This window comes from Trachinotus anak, unplaced genomic scaffold (genome assembly GCF_046630095.1).
Source record: "Trachinotus anak isolate AG129_WGS33_773 ecotype Australia unplaced genomic scaffold, CSIRO_AGI_Tana_v1 ptg000028l, whole genome shotgun sequence".
NCBI classification, from domain to species: domain Eukaryota; kingdom Metazoa; phylum Chordata; class Actinopteri; order Carangiformes; family Carangidae; genus Trachinotus; species Trachinotus anak.
The window spans coordinates 960991-987023 of NW_027273879.1; the positions used below are offsets into that span (position 1 = coordinate 960991).

Genomic DNA, 26033 nt, shown 5'->3' on the forward strand with positions numbered 1-26033 from the left:
AACATGGGTCTACCTTCAGTCTGAATAGGCACAATTTAGTTATTGCTGATGATAAACAGAGCAGGCAAATAGGCCTATATCATAAGTTCAGAAATTGTATTCTTTATGTTTGTATTCTCTTATGTTAAAATAAGTAATTACTGTTTCATCAGCCAGTTAATCAGTTGTTGTCGCCCCCAGCCTCCCCCTGGGTGTCTCCTCTCAGGCAGCAGGGCTGGGGCGGGAAGTGGCTGCAGAGATCAGATGGTCGATAGCTCTCATAAAGTTGTTAGTGGCTTCTCATTAAACCTCGGAGCTTTGTGTGGATGGAAACTGCGACACAAGAGGCGCAAACTTTCCCTTTGAAGAGTCCATCAATTAACATCACAGGAGGCGCAAAATCTCACAGCGGCACACACTGACAAGACAAACCACAATGAGGAACACGGAGGCAAAGACAGGGGGCACATTTTAACCAGATGCCCAGCAATAAATAACAGGCTCGGCGCCCCCCCAGCTGAGAGCGGGCATTTGCATAGTGAAGTGCCGGCACGGGGGTCCAGCGGCCGGAGCGTGTCTGCGCAGGGGAGGCGCAGGAGGGGTCGTTCCTGTGGGACGCTTGGCTTCATTTGTGTAACTTTCTGAATGAGATGTAAATGTGCAAGCGCCCGGCGGCGTGTGCAGAGGCTGCGTATATAAAGCCCGGGGAGGCACAGGCTCACCCCGACACCGCTGCCTGCCCGGACCGGTCCACAGGAGCTGAAATGCAGCCAGCTGCAGCCAAACTCCCGCTGATCCACAGAACTCCTTTTTCTGTGGAGGATATTTTGGATCCCACAAAGTTTACAAGGAAAATATTCTGTGCTGATGATGCAGCAGCTACAGGTGAGAGCTAAGCCCTTCAGGCCGGAGACAGTTCAGACCTGTTTGTGCATTTACACCTGCAGAGAGGAGGTAACTTGCAGCTGTTAAATGAATCAATGGATTTGTTTTATTTTAGGAGCTTCCACTAAAAGCAGAGGGAAGCAGCATCCCCCGGCAGGTGAGAGCTGCAGCCCGGGGGAGGAGGAGGAGGCGGCACCGTGTCCGGGGAAGCTCCAGAGGTCAAAGGCGAAGAGCCGGCGGATCCGCACCGCCTTCACCGTGGAGCAGCTGCAGATCCTGGAGCGCAGCTTCCAGCGGTGCCACTACCTGTCGGTGCTGGAGCGGCACACCATCGCCTCGGCCCTGCGCCTCTCCGAGACTCAGGTCAAGATCTGGTTTCAGAACAGACGCACCAAGTGGAAGAAGGAGCGTGAGCCAGAGGAGGAGCACGGCTTCCCCTCAGGCCTCACCCCACCCCCCCCTCCTGTCTGCCCGGCTCTGACCTACAGGCCTCTCTGCTGCCGGCTGCGCGCCCCGCTGCAGCTCTCTGCGCCGCTGCCGCCTCCCCCGCGTTACTTCAGGCTCCAGGACCTGCAGACAGCTGCTGCCAAGCATGGCACTGCTCTCAACACCCAGCAGAGCTGGTAAAGAGCCCCACAGGACTGAGTGTAGAATGTGACAATGGATAAGAAATGTTAAATATTTTCTAATGTAATTATACTATAACTTATTTTGATAAACATTTTTATTAAACCTTGGTGTCATTGGTTCCTGTTTTTGTAAAATACACGACCTAAGTCTCCACTCTCAGCCAGAAAATGATCAAAGACAAAACTCTTTTTAACCCTTTAAGATCAAATGTTGGAGAAAAAAATGAAATAGGTGATTATATAACAAATATATAACAAAACTGGTTGTTCATGTATTTCCTCAGTTCAGCTGCTTGTTGCTCAAAGATGATGTAAAACTAACGGTTTTGCTTTAATACTCACAGACAATAATGGACACATTATTATGGTCTAAACACACAGTCAGCTCAGGCTGATGGGAATGTCTTTAGTTTGTTGGTCAGAAACGAAGTGTTGGACCAAACCATTTTTGACCTGATGATGGTGAATGATATCTAATGCAGGTTCTGTTTGAAACAGTCAGATTTCTGTCACATTGTTAAGTCAAACAAAACGTCTTGAACGCTTTTTAAACAGCTAAATATTAATTTAACTGGTCACATATAAAGATTTAGAGGGTCTTAGTGAGAGAGAGAGAGAGAACAGATGGTCCAACACTTTCTGGGCCAAGTTAAACTGTAATAAAAGTATTTCAAAACACACAAACACACACACATGAAAGGACCATCCTCTGCTTTAATCTTGTTTCTTGAGATGCTTTTTACACACACACACACACACACACACACACACACACACACGCTCCTGAGCACATCTGTATGTAATTTAGCACATACTCTTATCCTCAGAAGTCGGGGTTTTGTTCATCCATTGAGGAGAATGAGACAAAGCAGTGAAGTATTAAGTTTTAATAAATCAATGAGAATCAAACTGTCCTTTGGAAAATCATGTAAGAATTAACATCAGGGTAAAATCATTAATTTGTATTGACTTTTTGCACAGTGCTATCAATTCTGAGATTCCTTTACTAGATAAATAAATCTTCAAATATCCAAAATGAATTTCGATGAGATGAAATATAGAGTTGCGATCAGCTGTTGGCAGGCTGAGCCTAACAGAGTGAAACAGATCTGACACCACCTCCACCGTATTGGAAACAGATGGAGGCAACAGAAAACATAAGATAGAGAGGCTATTGTCACACACACACAGGCACGAGCTGGGCAATGAGTCAATATCTTATGGAAACAAATTCAGAGTTTTTTCCATGGTTCATGATAAAACACGAGTGAGTTTTTTCAGTCCTCCTCTGTGTATGTTTCCTTCACTGCAAAGTCAAGATATGTTTACGATACACAGCTGAGCAGCCGCTGGGATCAAACAACAGTGTTGTTTTACAGACCCATCGTCCTGATCTTCTCACTCGTTTGCTGGCTTGGGAATCTGAATGTGCAAAGAAAAACTGGAGTAAAATCACAGGGATCATTAGAAAGAGGAAGACTAGATTACTGCTGCTGCTGCTGCTTGTTTTCAGAGCGTCAGACAGCAAATCACCTGGAAAATTAAATCTGTTTTAACAAATCAAGACCATATTCTTTAGAATTCAACATCCTGCTTCCTGCTCCGAGGTACAGGTTTCTGAAAATGAGTTCCAGCAGATTCAAGTGTATTTATTTTATTTCCATGTGTAATAAACACGTTAGTCCAATACACAATGAGTGGAGACTGTCCTGTGAAAAACAAGGTCAGAGGTCATCTGTCAGCAGGTCACTATGACCCACAGTTAGGTTCTGTTGCTAGGCGACATCTAGTGGTAGTGATGATGACAGGAGCAAAGGGAAAAGTGCGGTGACGTAGTTTATAGAGCGACAGAGTCCACGTCAGGAGGAGGTTGGGGTGGATGGATGAATATGAACCAGGAGAGCGGTGTTCGATTCCCATGTGACAGGAGCAGTTTATGTTGTTTCTATCATCCATGACTGTTCACTGTTATTATTGTAACCATGACAACAAAGATCATCTAATGTTGAGGAAGAACTTATTTTAACCCAAATCACCATCTTTACCTAAACCTGACCAAGCCATGACTGTTACTATAGTAACCATGGTGATGGAGCTGGGTGCTGCTCTCGGTCCGCATGTTTATTACTGTAACCATGACAACAAAGGGCCAATACGCCTGCGGCTCTAGGGGGCGCTGTTTCAGGGTGAAATACCTCAACAGCTACTTTCACATAATATTTTGCCACTTTGTTTGTAAAATTGATATACTTCAATAAAGTTTGTTAAAAAAAAAAAACTGGAGGCGCTGGAACATTGTTTGAGGGCCATGGATCCAACAGACGCTGGTGATGTGCTGACTTTCCCTGTAGCGCCACCATGAGACTGAGATATTTGTGGTTTGTCTCAACTGTCGGAGGGATTGTGTTCTTTATTGTGTGCATGCTATCAGCACTTTTAAGAGGCCTGCTGGAGGCGAGATGACCAAGCAGAACAGAATGTCTCTCCGTCAACTTTACAACATGACTCAATTGGTTCACCCAGAAATAAACAGTCCTCACATCTGTTCACAGTTTTTCTGACTGAGGTAATGCTGCGTGACCCCATCGGTGACCGAGACGTAGACCACAATCAAAAAGTGTTATGTAATACAATTTCTTCATCTAGGTGCAGCATTACTTAATAAAACCACTCACCACAGTTGAGTGCACATTTTTGTCCCCATCAGATTGTTTTAAACTTGCTCTTCATGCCTCTCAGGCCTGTTAGTATGAAAAACTGCATGGAGTTTGACTATGTCCAGAACATGCTGCAAGATTTAAAGTTTAGTCATAATCCAGATTTGGCCACAGTTTGATTATGGAGATGTTGGAGTGAGTTCCTGCACAGAGGGAGAGGTCAACACTGACAGTCAGGACATGTCCTCTGCAGAGCGAGGGAGCGGGATTTAAATCTTTTGGGCCAAACGTGAGAGAAACATTTGGAGCCGTCACATATTTGATTTTTACATCTGGACAAATCTGAAGGTGCAGTCTGCAGCTGCAGAACAAGGAACATTTCACTATTAATAGGCTAAAGCTGCACTTATCAATATAAATATATGAACAATAGGAGCTGCTCTTAGTGACAAACCCAAAAAATAACTGTCACCCAAATCTGCAGCTCCTCAGAGTTTGATTGGCTCACTGTTTTCTGAATAAGTATACAGCAGATTTCAGGTAAACTCTCAGAGAAACCAAATCCTGCAAGGTTGGATGGTGGGTCCAGGTGGGCGGGGATGGGTGCGTGGTCGAGAGCAGTGACTGCTTTGTTGTGACATCACAAAGTTCCAGAAGTCCTGACGGCTGGTTTTAAGGCTCGGTTTCTGAATACAGGCTGTGTGCATTTCTCTGTGGACTGAGGCTTTGATACTTTCACAGTATTAATATAGAACCTAGACCTGCTTTATAATCACAAACACATGGACATCTACCTTTATATAATATGGGACCTTTAAACTACTTTAGGTTTGCACACCAGGGAACAGCAGCATCCATCTCTTATTTTTCCTCTCATTTCTTTATCAACCTCATTTTCCCTCCATATGTCTTTCTGTTGTAATGTCCATGAGGTCCTGATGTCTGCTTTTCTATTCAGAGGAACTGTGGAGGCTCAGACAGTTTTAAATGTCTTCCTCCTGTTCTGTTATGTTTTCTAAGATTTCATTTCCAAACTGACTCCACATGAACTACACTGTGGTTGAACAACAGTCATTCTCTGCTCCTCTGTGAACCAGAGTTAAAAGCCTTTCTTTAATTTTCTTTCTTTCCTCCCTCCCCGGTAGGAATGTCACATACAGCAGATGCTCCTCCCCTCTGCTTAGAGATGGGTGAGGGGAAAAGGGGGTGAAGGGCCATGAGGGAGAGATGTGACTGAGGAGTGTGTGGGAGAGGAGGAGGGAGCAGGACGAGGCAAGGAGGTGTGTAGCTTTGCTGTTGCTGAAAATCCACCCCAGACAGATGCATTTCCTCAGCTGCAGCACGACCAGGAGGCTTCTTTAAAACTTCCAGCCCCCGACGTCTTCTTCCTCTTCCACACTGACTCTCCATCAGAGAGGAGGAAGCTCTCCAGACCTCCACAAGCTCATCCGGTTGTTCTCTCCTTTCATGTCGCCTGAGACTTCTTAAGGACCTCGAAGTCTGGTGACCCGAGACGGCTGAGGCTCTGCATCTGCAGGTCAGATGTTGGTTATTGTGAGTCCAAAGTTATTTTCACGGCTAGTTTGAGATCTGAGGATATTCCTGGAGCACGCGTGGTCTGTTTCTCATTCGTCTGAGCTGTGTCTTCATTGGAGAAATGAGGGCTGAGGTGCTGGTCGTCTGGGTCAGTTTGACCCTGTGCTGTGCCCTGATCTGTGCTGGAGAAGATGTGAAGGAGGACAAACTCTCCAGAGACCGGGTCCAGGTGAGAGAAACCCGAGGACTGGTCAAACCCAGGAGGCAGGGGGAGGAGGGGGGAGATGTTGAAATGTCAGATGAGCCTACTGAAGCAGTGGGAGCAGAGAAGACAAAGCCAAAGAAGAAGAAAACACCTGAGGAAATTGAGGCAGGTAAGTAGGAGTGTCTGCAAACACACTTAGCCGGGGAATGACTAACACGCCGTCACTAAGTCTGCTGCTCAGACGATGTTCACCAGTCACTGAATTTAAGTGTTCATGGGTGTGAATGTGCAAGATTTGTCTTGACCTTTCCTGGACTCGACTCCTCTCTGAGCTTTTAGCCACAGCTTGCAGCCAAGACGCTGAGGATACACAGACAGGAAAGGCTGCAGTCAATCTCTGAGGCAGGAAAACATTTGGTTTGAAGCTCTCTCTTATCTAGTGCAGCTTTCTCTCTTTCCTCCTTTCTTACCTCTATATAGTCTTTTTCAGTAGTGCTTCCTTTGTGGTTTACAGCAGAGGAGTTGGGGAATTTGTTTTGTTTAAAATATCTGAGTGATTCAGAGATGGCAGGCCAGAAACTCGCAGTGATTCAGTTGGTGGTCTGACATTTTCTTGGCCGATACCGTCGCATACATGACCTGCTTTCTCTGCCAGGAACACAACACAACCGTAAAACTTTTAGTAGCTTGTTTTGCACAATGATCAGAAAATGAGCCTTGACTGTAAGAGTGAGTGACATCTCTGCCTCAATTATGTCTAGAAGAAAGACTCATCTGTAAAAAAAAAACAAAAAAAAAACACACACACACACAAGTCTGAGCAACAGCAGAAATATTTCCACTATGATTTTTCCATAAGTAAGCAGACAGGATTTATGAGAGGCCCACTTTCAGTAGCACTGATGCAACGGCACTGATGTTCTCAATGTTAAGTTTCCACTGCATCAAGCAAAACCACAAACCCAGCAGCCAGAGCTGTTTAAACATGTGGCTGATGTGAGTTACATAAAAGGCCATCATTAACAAAACCTGAGACCCCCCAACAATCGCTCATCTCTCCCCAGCTTTGTTTATCCAGGGAAGGTTTTGCTGAGTGTGCAAAAGTCTTTATCGGCCCTTTAGTCATATTTTTAGATCCACACTCACAGGCGTGGGGCTCAGTGCCTTGCTCATGAGGACTTCAGCTGCAGCTCACAGTGTGGAGATTATTTGTTGGTCTTTCTCTGCACAGATTTTTGGAGCCTGTCAACGCTGTGGATGCTGTTATCTTCTGCTTACTCTGGTGTTCTGCCAGGAACTTTGGGACTGATTTACTGCAGGCATGGCCACATGAACCTGTTAGAGGGCCCAGAGGCAAAAGTTTGATCTCGGGCCCCTACTGGCCCCCAAAACTGAGATGAAATAATTTAGGTCTTTGATGAGATTTTGACACCGTTTCGACTACAAGTGAGGGCCACAATATTAAGTAATAATGCAGAGTCCATCTTAGCTCAAGTTTCTGAACAAATTTTCATTTTTAAATGACCGAGAAGCGACTGACCTGCAGACATCATAACTGTGTCTGAGAAAACATAACAGCAAAAGCTTTGAGGTCAGATCCTGGATATTAAAAATTCAAAAGGCCTCTTTCACTCTCACAGGTCGTGTGATGTAATATAAGTGTTGAATGTGAATGTCTGTGTCCAGTGGAAATGCCAAGAAAAGGTGACTGACAGAAATGAAAAGTGGCCACCAGCTTCACCCCAGGTGAGTAATGGGTCGATGGCGAGGGACTGTTGTGTTTAAGGACTGGTAGAACATCAGGAAATACGTCTAGCAGAGGAAAACAAGCAGCTCTCTGTGTCTGTGTTGGCGTCTGATGATGGTTGTAAAACAAGGGAGGATTAAAAACACCAAAGCCTTTGAACACGTCCTCCCTGTAATATTCCTCTCTGTATATATGTCGTTCAGCCTGAAGCCAACTATTCTATACTTTCAAGTTTATACGCAGTTTCTCATCAGACACTTGAGAGGGCGTAACACAACACCTCTGCATGTCTGGAAACGGTTTGAGTCTGGAGGTCCTGAGGTCGCCCCCGTCCATCCGCTTGTTTATCTCTGACCTTCGTCTCTTGAATACTGAAGTCTGGACTTGAAGAAGACGTAGAAGTCTGTCTACTCTTATATAACGATTCTGTCATGGACAGTGTTGTCAAAGGAGCCACTGGCGGGGAGGTAATTAGTCTCTGGCAAAGCGCTTCACTGGTTGGTCTCAGACCAAAACAAACCAATGAGGTGACTGAAATCTCCTTCAGGACCAGGCCCTGCTGACTTCATGCTACAACAGTGTCTGTCTGTGTTGCTGCCATGATGTGAGCTGTAAATACATGTGTGCAGACAAACAAATTAAAGAAGAGTATAAAGAAAGACTGGAGAGAAACATTTGGCAATAAAAGTTCATATAACTCTGCAATAAAATGTTTAAAGAAGCTCCGCAGCTGCTTCATGTGCCATGCTCTCTTTCATACATGTCCACACACTGTAACTGAATCTTTTCCTCCTTTAACCCTCGTGTCTGAAGCCAGAGCAAAGAAAGCAGCGGAGAAGGAAGCCAAGGCAAAGAAGCAGAAAGCCCCTAAGCCAACCAAAAAGCCAAAAGCCCCAAAACCCACCAAGAAACCCAAAGCACAAAAACCCACAAAGAAGCCGAAGGCGCCCAAACCCACCAAGAAAACAAAGGCAACAACCACGGTGCAGCCAAACACCAAGCGTCCTTCTCTGGAGGAGGAGGAGGAGAAACTGCTGCTCGAGCTGGGCTGGGACACATGTACGTACTTTTCACATTCATGTTTTCAAAAAGTAAAGAATTTCACTTCATATTGATGAAAATTCAAGGTCTTTCTAAAACTGAAATGTAAAAATACAACTAAAATGAGCTCATTAACATTAAACTAAACAGCCTTTAACTCTTTCGCTTTGTCTTTACAGTGATTCGACCTGAGATCCCAAAGGTGCCTGAGAGGGAAGAGCCTGTTGAGCCAGACCTGGGTAAGACTTTCACAGGTCACTGAGCTGGTTTTAGTGCTTGTTCACACAATAAAATAACAGTCATATAAAACAGAGACTTGAAACCCTGAAAATGTTCCTGTAGTGATGTTTGCTCAAGTTTAAAATAATGTTTGAGTCACTACAGCTTTCATTTACACTATTCACACTTTGATATTAATAGATTTGTACAAAAATCAATTAAATAAAAGAAAAAAAAATCACTTTTGGTGGAAACTAACTATTGCAGCAAACTTTAAAGCAGCACTACATGAGAGCAAATAATTTCATAAACAATAAAACACAACCTCACTCAACTTAATACCCCGTTTTACACAGACTGTAAATAAAGATGGGCGGGGCCTCTGTGACATCACCCACCGGTTTCTGACGAGCTCAGAGTGAGCTGCTCCACTGTCGCCATCTTGGCAGTGCCTGACTCCGCCCCTAACTCCCAGCTAATCTAAAAATGGATAAAGAGGTGGGGCCTGAGTGGAGCTGAGACTTTGGTGCATGTTGGTTTTTGGCAAGCATACACTCACCCACCTGTCACTCAAAGAGGCCACGCCCTCAATTCTCCATCACTTTAGTCCTTAATAAAATGTGAACAGGTGAGTTGTATAAATTCAGCCGTACAGGTGTCATGAAGGAGGAAATGATCTCTAGAGAGCAGAACAGTTTCTGTACCAGGCTGTAAACATGTTCCTTTCTGCTGTAAAGTTGGACATGTGAACATGGGAGTCTGTGGGACTGACTCACTGCTGGAGCCAGACTCTGGTGGTCATTAGAGGAACTGCAGCTCTCAGCTCTTCACTGCTGAAGCTTCATTTTGATGACCAGTAGCTTACGATGGCTAATGTTAGCTAACGTTAGCAGATATTGCTGTGAGACAACATTAACATGAGTCAAATCCACAGCTCACATCAGGTTTACAGAGTTTTAGTGACTTTTAGCTGATTGTTGTTGTTTTATGGACAACTTTACCATGGTTCGCTCTCTCAGCATCGTTTTCAGAGACTCGGCTGTAGAAAGCCTCAGTCCTCGACCTGCTCAGCAGCCGACAGCAGACAGACTCCGTCAGAGCAGCTGGTGAACAGAGAGGAGCATTTAGCAGCGAAACAGCCTTCATATTATTTCATTTATTCACAGGTAAAGGTTTAAAACTAACACCACCTCCTTGTCTCTTTTTCGCAGTTGACAAGAAGCCGACAAAACCTCTGACCGAGCTCGACGCCGACTACTGGGACGCCAAATGTAGGTTTCATCAGCATCGTCTCAATCACAGCCAAAAGTTTGATGAAGCCTTTCATGACAAAGCTCAGAGGTTCCAGTCGATTTCTAGGGCCGTGAAAAAGTGAGAGTGTATGAAGAGCTGCACACGGAGGCGCAATCAAAGCAAGATCCTGCTGTTCTCCATTAGACAGATTTATTATTTCAATGTTTTGAACACACAAACGAAGACAGACTTCTGGGAAATGAAGCGTAAAAGCGAACTGGAGTTTCTTTTTGGTTTGATGGCACAGATTTGGCCATAAAACCATTATATGATCATTATGCTACAAATTATTTGTCTCCTAAATTTTAAAGCAGATAAAATCATGTGCTGTGCTTCCTACAGATGAGGTGCCTGGTGGATACCCCGATAGGAAAGAAACCACAGCTACTGAGGTCGTCATGTACATACCAGGTACACATCTGTTACACATCTGTTACACAAGGCCGAGGTTGTGAGAAAGTTTTTATCAAGATGAATTTGATGAAATGTGTTAAAATGGATTTAAATGGTTGAAAACATTTTAATTGATGAAGGATGAGTTTTATAATATCTTTTTTTTTTTCTTGGCTCAGCCCTCTGCTCTCTCTGCAACACTACCAGTTCTTGTTTTAAACATCTATACGTGCCAGTGGGATCAATACCTAAGAAAATTAATTTTTTTATTACTTATTTGTTATTTACTTTAAAAACTGATGTGTGTTTAAACATGCATGTGATTAAGTGATTAGAAATGTCTCATGTTTACCAAATTATTTGATAGTAATTAGAATATAAGGCAGGTAATTAAGAAGGCTAATAGCAGCTAATAGAACAATAGCTGCTTTTGGCAATAAAAAGTATCAGTATCAGTAATTGGCTGTAATCGTGTGTTCATCTGTTTGCTTCTGTTTCAGAGGAAACCACCATAGTTCCATATGTAGGTCCCTGGTATGAAGAATACGATTACGCTGACTGTACGTCCACCACTGACTGTTTCTTCCTCAGTTAGTTTTATTTATTACATATAAAGTGCAGATCTCCATCACTGACCTGAGCTGTTTTCTGTGTGTGATTCTCCCTCCACAGTGGCTGCTAAGAAACAAGAGGAAGAGGAGGAGAGAGCTCGGAAGGAAAAGGCGGAGAAAGGTTTTTTTAATTTCCCTTTTTTGAAATCATGATAACTCTGTCACATTTTTTTATTCTTAATTACACCCAGTGAAAAGACCAGAACCAGGCATGAATGTGTGTAACCTAACTCTGGGTCATAGTAACCTGCTGACAGACGACCTGTGGGCTCGTTTTTTTACTGGGGGACAAATTCTTTAATCCCACATGCAACCATCTCGCTGTCAAACATCTAACCCTAACCAAATCTGTATTAGTCCACTGCTGAAAATAGTCCCCAACAAATACACTTTTTACTCCTGTTTGAGTGACGTTTGTTGACCAGCTGTTTCAGTGATATTACCATCATGGCTGCTCTACAACACAGGAACTATTGATTAGATTGTCATGAAATCAGGTTCAGACATTCATGTTCTCCTGCGGATGAACTGCAACAACATTGGTGGTCAAAATTTTAATTTGTGACTAAATGGCCCTGGAGCTGGAAGCCGACAGAGGAGGAAGGTTCTGAGAGACGGACCTTTTCATGGTATTTGTACACAATGAGAAAAATGTAGAAAAACACCAGATTTTCCTTCATCCTTAATTCTTCAGCTGTTAGTTTAAAAAAAAAAAAAAAAGACAGAGGAGATAAGAGGAGATGGAGGATGGAGGTATTTCCAGCAGCAGCTCTGCTCAGCGTCCTGTGGTGGACGATGATATCAGGAGCCAGGAGGGAGGGTGCAGACGAGATCACTTTGATAACTGAGTCTGATGCAACATTTTGTTCTTGGTATTTTCTGTTAAAATTAAATGAAACATCAGGAGAATCCGCTCCAATTGACCTTGAAGACATGAACTCAAACAGACTGAACTAACCCATATTTCAGGCAGGAAACACATGAGGGAAGTTTGAGCGTAGATGAACTGGACGAGCACACAGGGAAATATTTTGTGTGGTGGTGGTGGCTGGAGAGCAGGGTCCATGTGAAAACATGTTTTAACACATACTGTTTTCTCATTACGCGCTGAAAGCCGAGCGGCTGAGGAAGAAGTGGGAGGAGGAGGAGGAGGAGGCGGAGCGGCTGAGGCGGATTTCAGTGCCTGCTGAACCCAAAAGTAAGAGAATGACGTCACCTTAAATTTTAATTTCTGTTTACTTGATTTAAAATTAAACACAGAAGGAGTTATATAAGGTTAGTAGGGTTTTGCATTGTTTCTGACAGACCCTCCCACGTGTCAGGCCAATGAGAGACTTCCTGGCTCATGTGTCAGCCAGATCCTGTTGATGTGTGTCTGCGTGTTGTGTTTTTTCTCTCAGAGTGTCCTCCTCTGGGTTTGGAGTCTCACCGGGTGGAAGACGACCAGCTGCTGGCTTCCTCTCAGTCTCACCATGGCTTTGCGGCTCAGAGGGGACGACTCAACATGCAGGTACAGCACACAGCTCGTCTGGTCCAGAGTTTGTGAGGAGAGTCACGGGTTGGGCTCGAAAGCTTAGGTCCTGTGCTCATCTGCAGGGCTCTGATAACGAGGAGGATCTGTACGGCGGCGCGTGGTGCGCAGAGCCGGAGGAGACTAACCACTGGTTCGAGGTCGATGCCCGTCGGGAGGTGGAGTTCACTGGGGTCATCACTCAGGGAAGAAACTCAGAGCAGCTGTGAGTCCTAAATCCTCATCTCCTAAAACACATCAGTGTGGCTGTGGTTAGCTTTTACTCGTGCGAGCAGCGTGACTCCACCACTTTGATCCAGACTGAAATATCTCAACAACTGTCGGATGGATAACTATGAAACTGTGTAAAAGCATTCATGTTCCCCAGAGGATGAACCCTCTGCTGCCACCGTGAGCTTTGCTAGTTTTGTTTTTAGTGAAACGTCTCCAGAACTGTGGGCTGTTGTTTTCCACTAATTTGTTTTACAACCAAAACCTGCATAAGACAAAATTCTCAGTCAGCTGTTTTCAGGTCACATGAGATGGTGTGTAGAGGAGGCTGTTGTGTTATTACAGTTGTGTTATTACAGAGCTGGTTGTGTAAGAGTTAAACAACACTGTGCAACGACAATATAACACAATAACTGTTAAATGTGGCTTTAATTACACTGAAACATGGTTCAGTGTTTTGCAGTGGTGTTTATTAGTAAGTGAGTCAGATACACTGGAGCTTTCAGAAAGATTTGACTTTCCGAGTCATAATTACAACGTTGAGGTACTGTTTACAGGAGGGAAACTGGTAATTACTATAACTCCAATTTGACATGAAGGCAGCATAAGTACAGCCTCACAGAGGATGATTTGTGGTACATTTGTATCTCATGTCTATGGGAGTACAAAAAAAAATTAATGTTGAGACTGACATAAAGAAAATAAATAAGAAATACCTATGGTAGATATAAAACATAAGATTCTAGTAGGAAAAAAAAGAGAGGGAGAGGGAATCTCTCTTTTAGCTCTGTTATTTGATCCAGTGTTGATACAGAAATATTGATTAGCGCAGATTTTTACATTTGTCATTCTGACAAATATATATTATATATATTTATATATTTTTTCCTGCCAGAAAGAGCTTGGTCAGTGCAAACATGGACTCATTAATCTAATTTATTTCCTAGTGAGGATTTCGTGTCGTCCTACTTCGTGGCCTTCAGTAACGACAGTCGGGACTGGACTGTACTTCACGACGGCTACGCTGAATGGGTGAGTGGAAATTAAACAATACAAATAAATAATATCCACAGTTCGGATCATCATCAAAGATCATAATTTCTTTCCTCTGTGACCCTCTGCTGCAGTTGTTCTATGGAAATGTGGATAAGGACACACCGGTGATGAGTCAGTTTGCTACACCCATGGTGGCACGATACATCCGCATCCTCCCTCAGACCTGGAACGGCAGCTTGTGTCTCAGAGCTGAGATCCTGGCCTGTCAACTCCCCAGTGAGTATCACAGACACTGTCACGGCAAAGCTGAGCTTATCTGTTCTCAGGAGAAACTCACATCTTTAAAGCTCCATCCAGTCTAAAGGTAGATGTCCATGTGTTTGTGATTATAAAGCAGGTCAAGGTTCAATATTAATACTGTGAAAGTATCAAAGCCTCAGTCCACAGAGAAATGCACACAGCCTGTATTCAGAAACTGAGCCTTAAAACCAGCCGTCAGGACTTCTGGAACTTTGTGATGTCACAACAAAGCAGTCACTGCCCCAAGCCCCGCCCACCTGGACCCACCATCCAACCTTGCAGGATTTGGTGTTTACCTGAAATCTGCTGTATTTTTATTGGATCATTCCAAAAACAGTCAGCCAATCAGAAGTGAGGCTCAGATCCTCTCTTCTGATTGACTGACTGACCTTTCGTTACTAGAGCTCCAGAGAGAAGCCTGAGAGAGGAGATGTAAAACTACACTGAGATGGCTTTTGGTTCTTAAAACCACAAATATATCTTCTGATGGAGATCAACACTTCAGATAAAAACACTGGAGAAGTTAAAACATGGAGCTTTAAGATCCTCAGGAACTAAGATTAGTTTTTTGTTTGAGCTTGAATGCAGGTTTCTTTTTTTGGTGTTTCATGGGTTTGACTTCATGAGTCAGAGCTGGGGGTGGAAGAAAAAACACAACTTTGGCCAAACTTTGAGTTGGTTTCACCCAAGAATGATGATGTACAATAGTCTGATTCACAACCTCAGCGTTAAAGACTGAATTACATAACCGCATCACAGAAAAACTAAGTGTTTCCACCATTTCCCGTAACTAGCAGCAGAAGCCAACACCCTCTCAGCAGCAGTGGTCTGTTATCAGTGTGTTGCTTCTTTCAGGCTCTCATCGCAGTGAGAACGAAGTGAACCCATCAGACGACCTGGACTTCAGACACCACAACTACAAGGAGATGAGACAGGTCTTTTTATCAGAACACCAAACCCAATAAACTGACAATTCCACAAACAGCAATATCACAGCTGTGTTTTCTCCTCCTGTCTCTCATCCAGATGATGAAGGTGATAAACGAGGAGTGTCCCAACATCACGAGGATTTACAACATTGGTAAAAGCTCTCAGGGCCTGAAGATGTACGCCATGGAGATCTCCGACAACCCAGGGGAGCATGAGTCAGGTACGAGGCCGGCAGCTAATGTATAAAACTGAGTGACCCTTTGATGCTTCAAACCCATAGATTTTCATTGAATAAAGTCACCTGTCTTGGTGTTGCATGTTTGTTTTGTTGTATCGTCACCAGGTGAACCAGAATTTCGCTACACTGCTGGTCTCCATGGTAACGAGGCCCTGGGCCGGGAGCTCCTCCTCCTGCTGATGCAGTTTCTGTGCAAAGAGTACAACGACGAAAACCCCAGAGTGCGCCGCCTGGTGGACGGAGTGAGGATACACCTGGTGCCCTCGCTCAACCCCGATGCCTACGAGCTGGCCTATGAGATGGTATGATGAGCCCGGTCATGGTGGCAGACGATCATTAGATTAGCGACTTGTCTTTCAAGTCACCCAGTGTGAGACTAAACCACTGGCTTGTTCCTTTATGGTTAAATTGAAGATATTTTCTATTAAGTTTGTTGTTGAAATTTTAAAATGAATGTTGACGTCTCTTTACATCCTATTCATCTTGTCTTTGTCTCAATAAGACGTTTGCCATAAAACAGTAAATACACAGTAGAGTGTGAAGGAGGCTCTGTCCGGTCTCTGGAGATCTGAACGCAAGTCGAACCACTTTGTCGAATGTTCAGTTACTGATGTGAAATGTTCTCAGAGATCTAACGTGGTCCTTGTTTCTGTCCATCAGGGCTCAGAGATGGGGAACTGGGAACTGGGCCACTGGACTGAAGAAGGTTACGACATCTTCCAGAACTTCCCGGACCTCAACAGCATCCTGTGGGGGGCCGAGGACAGAGGCTGGGTCCCACGTATCGTGCCCAATCATCACATCCCTCTCCCAGAAAACTTCCTCAACGGCTCTGTGAGTTTGTTTATTGTCACCAAGGACCAATGAATTGCATTTTAATCCTAAACTATGTATTAATACCCAAGCACTTCTCTGCTTCTTGCTTCCATAGCTTGGTGTTGAGACCAAAGCCATCATTTCCTGGATGGAGCGCAACCCATTTGTGCTGGGAGCAAATTTGCAAGGAGGCGAAAAACTGGTCGCATACCCATTCGACATGCAGCGGCCACAGATTTCTGTAAGGATCTTACACCATTAGAGCTGTTACCTAAACTTCTTACATTGCCTCTAATCCTAGATTCCCTCGCTTATATACAGCTGACCGACAGCCGGCGTTGGAGGTCTAACGCCGAAATGAACGAGGAGACGTGGGCCCGTATTCAGCGGCAGAACGAGGGAGCTCTGAGGGAGACGCCAGACGATGCCATGTTTCGATGGCTGGCGATGTCGTACGCCCACAGCCATCTGACCATGACCGAGACCCAGCGAGGCTCCTGCCACGGTGATGACATCACCGCGGGACAGGGCATCATCAACAGAGCCAGCTGGAAGCCAGTGGTGGGCAGTAAGTGCTGACACAGTAGTACAAGGATATCAAAAGGCAAGAGAGGACTGGTGGAGGGACGATTGGAAAAAAACTTAACCCACCATTTCTGAAAGATTCATAAAATAATTTATTCTGCTTTTCCTTGGTGGTAACTATGGTGGGATTACCCTGTTTGAGGGCCCAAGGAAAAAATGGGCAGACAACTACATTTATGTGGGCTTTGGTTTGCAGTAACACAAGTTTATTTAAGTATACACACAATGTGACCACAGTCAAGAATGATTAAAGGTAAAGAACTGAATTGCGACTCGGGGGGCTTTCGACATGATGACGAAATACTGCAGAACTTTGTACTTAATTGGTGCAGATCCTACAACAAATTTGCAAGCAATGAAAATTATCAAAAAACATCTGACAAGTAATTATTCTGGGGCTTTTGTGGCCCCTCGAGGTGGGGGGGTCCAGGGAATTTACTGGGTGCTGGCAGAGGTCTCAGTGGTGGATGCCTGGACAAAAAAAACCATCTAACCAACCCTTACTTCAAGCTCTCTGCCCCCGTCCTCTCCCACAGGTATGAATGACTTCAGCTACCTTCACACCAACTGCTTCGAGCTCTCCATCTTCTTGGGCTGCGACAAGTTTCCCCATGAAAGCGAGCTGCCCCTTGAGTGGGAGAACAACCGTGAGGCTCTGCTGTCCTTCATCGAACAAGTGAGAACTGGGCACATCAGTATGAGCTGGTCTCTTAAAGTGGTCGGAGGGGTTCCTGTGACCTCTGAACCTTTTCCATCCACCTATCAAGGGCCTGACTGACACCCTACTGCTGATCCGAGTCATAAATAATTAAAAAGATGCTGTTATAACATAAAATTCAAAAACAGTGGCTTTAAAGTTGTGCTTGTATCTGTTGTTTCCTGGTGAAATGAATACGTGATGTGGATTCCTTTCTGTGGGGTTTAAGGTGTAATGTGCCGTTTTCCTGTGCAGGTAAATCGAGGGATAAAGGGCGTAGTGAGGGATGTGGAGGGAAATCTTCTGGCCAACGCCACGATAACTGTAGAGGGAGTACGGCATGATGTCAGAACGGGTACGTTGGGCACAATGATGCAGATACTTTCCCTGATATTCATGATTCAATTCCTTGTTTTTGCATTTTAAAAGGAAATCCAGATCCTAACCAGCGACCTTCCCAAAATTGTAGCTGTAGGTGGTGATTACTGGCGGCTGTTGAATCCCGGAGAGTACAGGGTGACGGCCAAAGCTGACGGCTACACCCCTCAGACCAGACTGTGCATGGTGGGCTACGACTCTGGAGCCACTCCGTGCAGCTTCACCCTGGCAAAATCCAACTGGGACCGCATCAAGCAGATCATGGCAATGAACGGCAAGAGGCCAATTCGACTGGTCGTCAAGGCCAATGTGGTGAAGACGACTGCGGCCAGCTCGGTGGGAGTCGGCAGCACCGCTGCAGGGCCAGACGCTCACGCCATCGCTCAGAAAGCAGAGCGGCAGAGGCGGTTCCGGATCATGCGACTACGCAGGATGCGTCAGCAGAGGATAAGAGCCAGACTCGGCACCACGTCTACTCCTACAACCACAACAACAACCACGACAACAACCACAACCACAACCACAACCCCACCTCCTGAAACCCAAAGAACAACCTCCTGGTACGACTCTTGGTTTCCTGTGGACAATTCGCAGACTGAGAACCCGTTCACCAAGGACATCTTTAAAATGGTGTACACACAGGACTACCCTTTTGAATACACTATTGAATGATCACTACACCACATTTATGTTAAACGAAGACCATACTAACCACTTTATGATGCTGCAACATCACAGCTTTAAAAACCCAAAACACACAGATCGGTAATTGCCTAGTTTTCACCTCTGGGTGGGGAGGAGCCTGATTTCAGGGGCATGTCCAGAGGACACTTCTGTTTATTTGGAAAATTCTTTACAGAGAATTGATGAGGAATAAAAAGCCTCTGCTGAGCAGAGACTGAAGATTTAATTGAGTTTCTGCTCAGAAAAACAAAACACAGTTTGTCACATTACGAACAGGTACTTTTCCATAAGAAATCTATGTGTGTTTCTGTTTCTTTAGTAGCTTTACAGTGTGATTGCCAGCCTCAGTTAAATGATGTAATGTACTGCTGAATGCATTTGATTAAAATGAAGTTATTTTCTAAAACATTGTTGTCCGTCCATTATTTTGTGGTTCAAATGTTCCAATAACATTTATATTATCTGAAAAATCTCATGCACTGAGTGATCGAGGCAATTTATTTATTTGGCCAAATATCTTGAATCACAGATTCACCTCCGGGGGTTTTACACTGGAGAACGTACAACACCTTCTCTCCTTAAACCCTCGAATCGGATAAAGAAAAACATTTTGAAGTGATAAAAGATAAATGAAAACAATAAAAAAGAAGCTACAGACAGAAGTGAAAAGATGTGTAGTGGATTATAAAGGCTCTGCTGCTGACCACAGTAACACTACGACATAACGCCACCTTTTCATTGTGAGTATAGTTCTACAGACTTGAAAACTGCTGGAAGAGAAGGTCGACATGTGGCTTTATGTCTTTTTCAGCTTGAAAACTGCAGCTGACAAAACAAAAGTCAAGTTACAGAGAAACTTTGAGTTCTGCTTTAACCCCCGTTAAACGTTCAGAAACGGCGAGGTGAGAAGATCAACCAGCACTGAGCTGTGTTACACTGATCCAGTAGAACTTCGATATAAATACTCAGTGTTTGAGGAGAAATAATTTTATTTTAATAAACACTGTCTCGAGAATAGAAGCATAAGAAAAGAGATAATGTGGATGCTGTGTTCCTCTCATCATACCAGCTACATAAAGCAGGTACAGCAGGTTCAAACTGATGTTTCTTAGATTTTCTTCTGTCAAGTCAGCATTCGTCCATTTTGTCCGTGGTCCGTTTACCCAACCGGCCGAGTCCACGCAGTTTATATTTGTCTCACCTGGGCCAACGTGGGGACAAAGCGTCCTCCTGGTCAGTGTCTCTGCACAGTTTTAACATCCAGGACTGTTCATGTGAACTGCTGCTGCAGCTATGAGCGGCCTGCTTTGCCCTTCCTGCTTCCTCCGGTGTATCTGAAACTCTTCAGTGGGTTCTTCCCCTGGATGTTCTTCTGCAAAGAGAAAAAAATATATTATTGTAGCCAGCAGATGATGGATTAAACTCCTGAGCGTTTCTGTTTTAATGCACAGTTTTTCTTTATTAGACATCACAGGCAGATGCTTTGCTTTATCTTTATAATTTTTCTTCTTTATCTTTTATTTTTCATCTTTATTGTTATGATTCAAAACACCAAAGCAAAGTATGTGAAAACCTACATGTAATAAGCCAGATTCTGATCCTGATACATGACGCATGAAAACCAGGAGAAGGAGAAGAACTACATAATATTTACAGACACACACTCACACAAAACAGACCTGAGTTTGCCAGATGGAAGTTTGATAAATGGCTGCAACTAGTGTTTATTTCCATTACTGATTCATCTACTTATTATTTTTTTAGTTATTCAAATAGTTCCCAGAGCTCATGGTGATGTCTTTAAAATGTTTTAGTCCCAAACACATTCAGTTTAGTTTCATAGAGAACAAAGAAAATCTGAAAATATTCACATTTCAGAAAGTGGAGCCAGTAAATTTCTGCCAGAAAAATACATAAATGAACTAATTATCAAAATAGACTCTTAACAAATGTATCGTTTTATGTCTACTTGAATAAAAATGTTGAAATATATCAACATTAGCTAAAAATGTGAAAACACTGCACAAAGTTTTCAATTCTCTACACAAGAGGAGAGATTTTCAGGATTTTAAAACTGTGCTGATCTGTAATAAAAACATCTGTTTAATTTCTATGACCTGTTAATTCTACAGGATTTTATTCTGCATTACAAAAATTCATTACGATGCTCAGAGGTTGGACATGAGGAGAAACCCGGGTCTCACCTTGAAGCTGGTCTTGATGACTCCTTCTGGTTTGGACCTTTCCTTCCTCCGTCTCCTCCTGCTGCTGGACAGTGGATCCACCACACCCCTCAGGGTCTCAGGAACTGCAGGACATGATCATGGTTACTGAGGGCGGACATCTTTGTAACAATGATGTAGTGTGTCTGTGTGTGTGTGTGTGTCTTACTGAGGTACTCAGGTATGTTTTTCAGGTGGGGTTTGACGACAGCAGGGTGGAGGTCTTTGTCATGTCTGAGCAGCTGCAGGTCTCGGGGGTTATCTTCGAAATATGTCTGAGAGCAGAAACATCCAAACGTCCACCTCAATTCTTATATTTACAGATAAATATGATAAATGTAAATATAACTTCAGATCAGTGAACGTCACTCACCTTGAGTTTTTCTGAGTTGAGCAGCTCCTGTTTGATCTCTTTCAGTCTGGCCTCCTTCACCGCCTGCTTCGTCACTGAACGCATGGCGTCCTACAACACAGAAGAAAGAAACTTCAGCATCCACACCTGCACTGGATCCTGTGTCTTCATCCCAAACACACCTGGGTGAGGATACTTACCCTGCACCTGTACCTGAAGCCTTCGATCTCTTCCATCTTAAACTCGTAGGGTTTCAGAACAGAATCCCCGTTTTCTAAAAAACAATATCAACACATTCTGATCAATAACATGATCAGTTCCTGAATGTGGTGAAGTCACAGTTAAAAATGATGATGATGTCATTTTCACACTTTGGTTATGATACAAGGTTCAACATGTAGATGAGCTCCACATAGAGCCAGGCTGTCTTTGTGCTAAGCTAGGCTAACCAGCTGCTGGCTACTATACATGTACTCGTCGTTTTAGTGAAACAGTGTCGAATAAAACATTAATAAAATTATTCAAATGTCACAAAAAAGTATTTTTGTCATGTTAAAGAACACCGTCCTGGTCACCTCCTGTCAGAGCCTCCTCCAACTCCGACAGCAAACCCAGCTCAGTGTGGGAGATGAAGGACAGAGCCGTGCCCGAGTTGTCTGCTCTCGCCGTTCTACGAAATCAAACACAGTGACGGGGTCAGGGTTTATCAAGTATCATAGTATGTGATGCTGAGGTGCAGGGAAGTGAACTGGACCATGACTCACCGTCCAACCCGATGGATGTAGGACTCCACAGTGGCGGGGAAATCAAAGTTGATCACATTGGCCACATTTTGGAAATCCACGCCTCTGGAGACGCCGTACTCTTTGTCCTTACCCCTTTAAATACGCCGTTCAGAAATAAGAGTCAATATGTGACCAACAGAAGCAAATAATTACATGATAAAGCAGCAAACACACACACACACACTCACCAAAGAACGGTTACACTATTCATGCACAACATAGCAACATGGTAGAGTTAAATATAAATCATCAGGTCAAATCCAACATGTCTTCGTTAGACTCACTTTCCTCCTTTCTCTGCGCTCTTCTTCTTCTTCCCTTTGCCTGCAGTCGCCTGCGGAGCTGCGGTGGGATCAGCCAAACTCTGTTCATCTGTGGCGATGATGTAGTCGTAAAAGCCCTGGTTGAACTGGGTGATGATGTGACACCTGCAGCAGAGCGCCAGGAAACACAAACATCAACAGGAGGAAACACAACCAACACAACTTCTACTGTACAGATGAGTGGAGCTGCAGTGCGACTGTTTTTAAATACTTAAAAGGTCCCATATTGTATAAAGGTAGATGTCCATGTGTTTTTTGATTATAAAGCAGATCCTGGTTCTATATTAATACTGTGAAAGTATCAAAGCCTCAGTCCACAGTGAAATGCACACAGCCTGTATTCAGAAACTGAGCCTTAAAACCAGCCGTCAGGACTTCTGGAACTTTGTGATGTCACAACAAAGCAGTCAGCAGAGGACATGTTTACTGAGCCTGACACAAAATGTTCACCTGCTGTTCCCAAGATGCAAACTTTCATGACCTACAGTGAAAAAACTGATTATTTCCATGTCCTTCTCCCATTCCCTCTCACCTGGACTGAACAGGCAGCTCGGAGTTGAGCACACAGGCGGGAATACCAAACTGCTCCAGGAACAGTTTGAGTCTGTAGCATCTTTCCACTGCTCCCACGAACACCAGCGTCTTCCCCTGAACCAGACGCAGCTTCAGCAGCGTGTAGATGAGCAGGAACTTGTCCTCCTCCTCACACTTGATGCTGTACTGCTGCAGCTGGCTGCTGTCCGGGAGCTGAGAGCCCTGAAGCTTCAGGATCACCTGAGAGAACACGCATCTAGGTGTTCAGCACAAAAACAAAACCCAGACACACAGACTGTGCAGCCTCTACTGATGTGTTACTGCAGCTTCAGCTATCATCGGTGTCTGACTGAAATGCACACACTAAGAAACTTTCTAACACACAGTAAATTTTATAAAGACTGAGTGTAAAAATGACATTACAGGGTTGTGCAGTAACAGCTCCTTTAAGGCCTGAACGTCCTCGGTGAGAGTAGCAGACATCAGGAATGACTGGTAGATCTTTGGCAAATGGCTGCAACACAACAGAAAGAACAGGTCGATTTCACAACAAATCAATGAACCAGCATCAGTGGCACAAACTGGACTGTCCCATTCCAAAGGCTCCTTCAAATGTGACTGAGAAATGTGTCCTTTTCTACTTTCCTTTAAAGAATTGAGTCCTGGACCAAAACATTTTCTCCACGAGCAACTTAACAGACGCACATGATCTAAAACTAACATCCAAAACTCTGACTGTCGTCCACATCAGATCTGTTGTTCATCAAGTCTTTTAAAACTATGGACTGGTTATAAATCTGTGTGGTACCAGTGGTTCCCAACATGAGGGTCAGCACCCCACAGGGTTTCCCAAGATAAATTTGAAGGGTCACAAAAAGATTGCTTGAATTTTCATGTGGAATATTTCCACACAGAGGGGTCTGTTAAAAAAAAAAAAAACAGGCTGAATCTACGTCTGTGTCTTCTCACCACAACAGGTTCTTCAGATCTGCCTCAAACCCGAAGGAGAAGAGCAAGTCGGCCTCGTCCACCACCAGAGTCTCCAGGGATGAATGCAGGACCAGGTTCTGGGCGTTGAGGTGGGCCAGGACACGGGACGGCGTGCCCACGACCACGTCAGGCTTCTCCATTAAGATGGGTCTGTCCACACACAGTTTTAGTTACTGGTACACTTTCATTTGGATTTTATAAATATTGACCCACTAAATTGGTTTGAAACTATCAAGGATGGAAAAATGTCTTGTCAATCGATGCCTAAAGAATAAATGAGTAAATCTTTTTATGACACCAAACCGTAGGAAGGTGTATAATGTGTGTAGCATTAAAAACGGAAAGGAGATGTAGTGAAGCCTGTGAGCAGACTGACCTCTGTGCCGACAGATCAGCCTTCCCGGAGATGTCGGCCACTCGGACGTCCCTGGAGCAGTACGCCGTTAACTGCCTCATCATGGTCTGAACCTGCTGACCCAGCTCTTTGGTTGGGACCAGGACCAGAGCTCTCACATCCTGCTCACGAACGCTCTGAAGACAACGACACCAGACACAAAATAAGACGTCAAAAGCTCTGAGATACACACTGCACATCACACAGAGAAAAACTGTTACCACGCCTGAATCACAACATCCAGTCGCACAAATGATCCAGGCAGCTGACTCACTACGTGATTTTTACATCTCAGAATCACAGCGAAGACCTTTTCATACCAGACACTTGTCATGTTGAAGTGTTGAAACACAAATTAGAGTAGAAAAAAAACTAGAGACAAGTGAGCAGGTATAAAAACAACCCAGATGGGATTTCTTCAATCAGAGAAACATCTAAAGTAGCTCACACCCTCACCTGTTTGGAGGCCAGGATGCGCTGGATGACAGGTACAGCATAAGCAGCCGTCTTTCCAGATCCGGTCCGGGCTCGAGCCAGAAGGTCTTTCCCCTCCAGGGCCAAAGGGATGGCCTTCTCTTGGATCAGAGTGGGCTGGGACCAACCCAGATCTGCAACCGCCTGGATCATGATGATAACAGAGAATTCATGACTTCACAGGGCAGAACAAACTATTTCTTGTATTTATTTCAATGCATTATTTCCTCATCCTAAATAACATACTAATATTTTGATTATTATTATTCTATAAAAAGAGAAAGAACATGTTATTTTAAGCAAATACAGTTAAACCTCAGAGATAGTTAAAGCTATTTGGAAAGAAATAAAAATAAATATTTATTTATCCAGGTGGTCAGAGAAGTACAGCTTGAAAAAGCTTGACATACAGCAGAAGTTTTTTTTTAAAGCTTAACACAATGAGGTTGTTAAATTACTGTTCACCTGTAATTTACCACAAAGGCAAGTGTTAAAAACCATTTCTGTTTTTGTATTTATAGCGTAGTATCTCCAGATACAGCTGACATGTTAGCACAGCCCGGAGCAGCTCCCGTGTTTATGCCGAGTTTCCTTCGCTTCTCTGCGGTTTTCACTCTTCAACGTTTCCCCTTCGACTTATTTAACATTTACCGATCGTGTCAGGCGGTTTATTACCTTTAAAACACGGTCGTCCAGGCCCATTTCATGAAACTGTAACCTCTCAGCAGCCATCGCTCCACCGCACCACACTCACATGTGCGTCGCATGGTTTGGACGTCATGTTGCCTTCACGTCCCTCCTCTCAAGCTCCGTCTTTTTGCAATCGCCAAATGTTCCTCTCTTTTCCTTATGATTTTATATATTCATTTACTGTAATTTATTCTATTTTCAATTCACACTGTTTAAAACTTCGACTGTGAGGAAATGTAAACTGAATTTGATTAATATTTGATTAATAAAATATTTGACACATTTGTTTTTATTTTATATGTAGATATATCTATATTTATATCATATATTATATCATTATTATTATTATTATTATACATATTATGATATGATCAAAAATTCCACAACAGCTAATGGTTGGACCATGTAGTTTGTCAGTTTTTGTTTTTGTCTTTAAAATAATAATAATAATAATAAAAATTCCCTCCTTTTCCCTGCAGAGGGAGACAAACACGTGTAGTTACGAACACACCAACGTCATAGACACCATGATTAACTAGTAAATATAAAAATAACCCCCATCATTTCAGCAGAGCCCGATGATACTGAACCCGTGAAGCTCTTTCTGCCGTGAACAAAGAGGAGGAAACGCGTTAAAAGAAACCGGGAGCGATGCTGGTGGAGCCACATGCGTCTTTCTGAGGACTTGTTGAGAGGATGGTGAAGCGCT

At 43.8% G+C, this 26033-nt stretch overlaps 3 protein-coding genes across 3 annotated transcripts; 2 read left to right on the plus strand and 1 right to left on the minus strand.

Moving 5' to 3' along the window:
• On the plus strand, window positions 1-1497 carry pnx (posterior neuron-specific homeobox). Its single transcript, XM_071466793.1, has 2 exons — window positions 1-864; window positions 980-1497. Exons 1-2 carry the CDS (start codon window positions 636-638, stop codon window positions 1489-1491), a joined length of 741 nt encoding a protein of 246 aa, XP_071322894.1. The 5' UTR covers window positions 1-635; the 3' UTR covers window positions 1492-1497.
• A 3967-nt stretch (window positions 1498-5464) lies between these two features.
• Window positions 5465-18966, plus strand: aebp1a (AE binding protein 1a). Its single transcript, XM_071466571.1, has 21 exons — window positions 5465-6060; window positions 8452-8697; window positions 8859-8918; window positions 10110-10169; window positions 10534-10602; window positions 11085-11144; window positions 11257-11316; window positions 12310-12393; window positions 12596-12705; window positions 12792-12931; window positions 13884-13968; window positions 14064-14208; window positions 15088-15167; window positions 15259-15382; window positions 15506-15702; window positions 16061-16234; window positions 16332-16457; window positions 16538-16784; window positions 17338-17477; window positions 17754-17853; window positions 17968-18966. The coding sequence occupies exons 1-21, from the start codon at window positions 5808-5810 to the stop codon at window positions 18546-18548; spliced, it is 3141 nt and encodes a 1046-aa protein (XP_071322672.1). The 5' UTR covers window positions 5465-5807; the 3' UTR covers window positions 18549-18966.
• Window positions 18967-19049: 83 nt separating this feature from the next.
• On the minus strand, window positions 19050-25466 carry ddx56 (DEAD (Asp-Glu-Ala-Asp) box helicase 56). The gene is made up of 14 exons (XM_071466576.1): window positions 25310-25466; window positions 24617-24778; window positions 24143-24297; window positions 23746-23916; window positions 23200-23290; window positions 22775-23016; window positions 22204-22347; window positions 21899-22012; window positions 21710-21804; window positions 21335-21408; window positions 21156-21245; window positions 20952-21057; window positions 20765-20868; window positions 19050-19932 (listed from the first exon to the last, which is right to left on the minus strand). Exons 1-14 carry the CDS (start codon window positions 25364-25366, stop codon window positions 19852-19854), a joined length of 1686 nt encoding a protein of 561 aa, XP_071322677.1. The 5' UTR covers window positions 25367-25466; the 3' UTR covers window positions 19050-19851.
• Between the last annotated feature and the right edge of the window lie 567 nt (window positions 25467-26033).

Excerpts from the sequence above, each read along its gene's own strand:
- aebp1a (XM_071466571.1), top strand. The coding sequence starts at position 5,808 with ATGAGGGCTGAGGTGCTGGTCGTCTGGGTCAGTTTGACCCTGTGCTGT. Across the intron at positions 11,145-11,256 it reads AGAATACGATTACGCTGACT|TGGCTGCTAAGAAACAAGAG; the intron begins GTACGTCCACCA and ends CTCCCTCCACAG. Across the intron at positions 13,969-14,063 it reads ACGACGGCTACGCTGAATGG|TTGTTCTATGGAAATGTGGA; the intron begins GTGAGTGGAAAT and ends CCTCTGCTGCAG.
- pnx (XM_071466793.1), top strand. The coding sequence starts at position 636 with ATGTGCAAGCGCCCGGCGGCGTGTGCAGAGGCTGCGTATATAAAGCCC. Across the intron at positions 865-979 it reads TGATGATGCAGCAGCTACAG|GAGCTTCCACTAAAAGCAGA; the intron begins GTGAGAGCTAAG and ends GTTTTATTTTAG.
- ddx56 (XM_071466576.1), bottom strand. The coding sequence starts at position 25,366 with ATGGCTGCTGAGAGGTTACAGTTTCATGAAATGGGCCTGGACGACCGT. Across the intron at positions 24,298-24,616 it reads GCATCCTGGCCTCCAAACAG|AGCGTTCGTGAGCAGGATGT; the intron begins GTGAGGGTGTGA and ends CGTTGTCTTCAG. Across the intron at positions 23,017-23,199 it reads AGCTGTTACTGCACAACCCT|GTGATCCTGAAGCTTCAGGG; the intron begins GTAATGTCATTT and ends GTGTTCTCTCAG.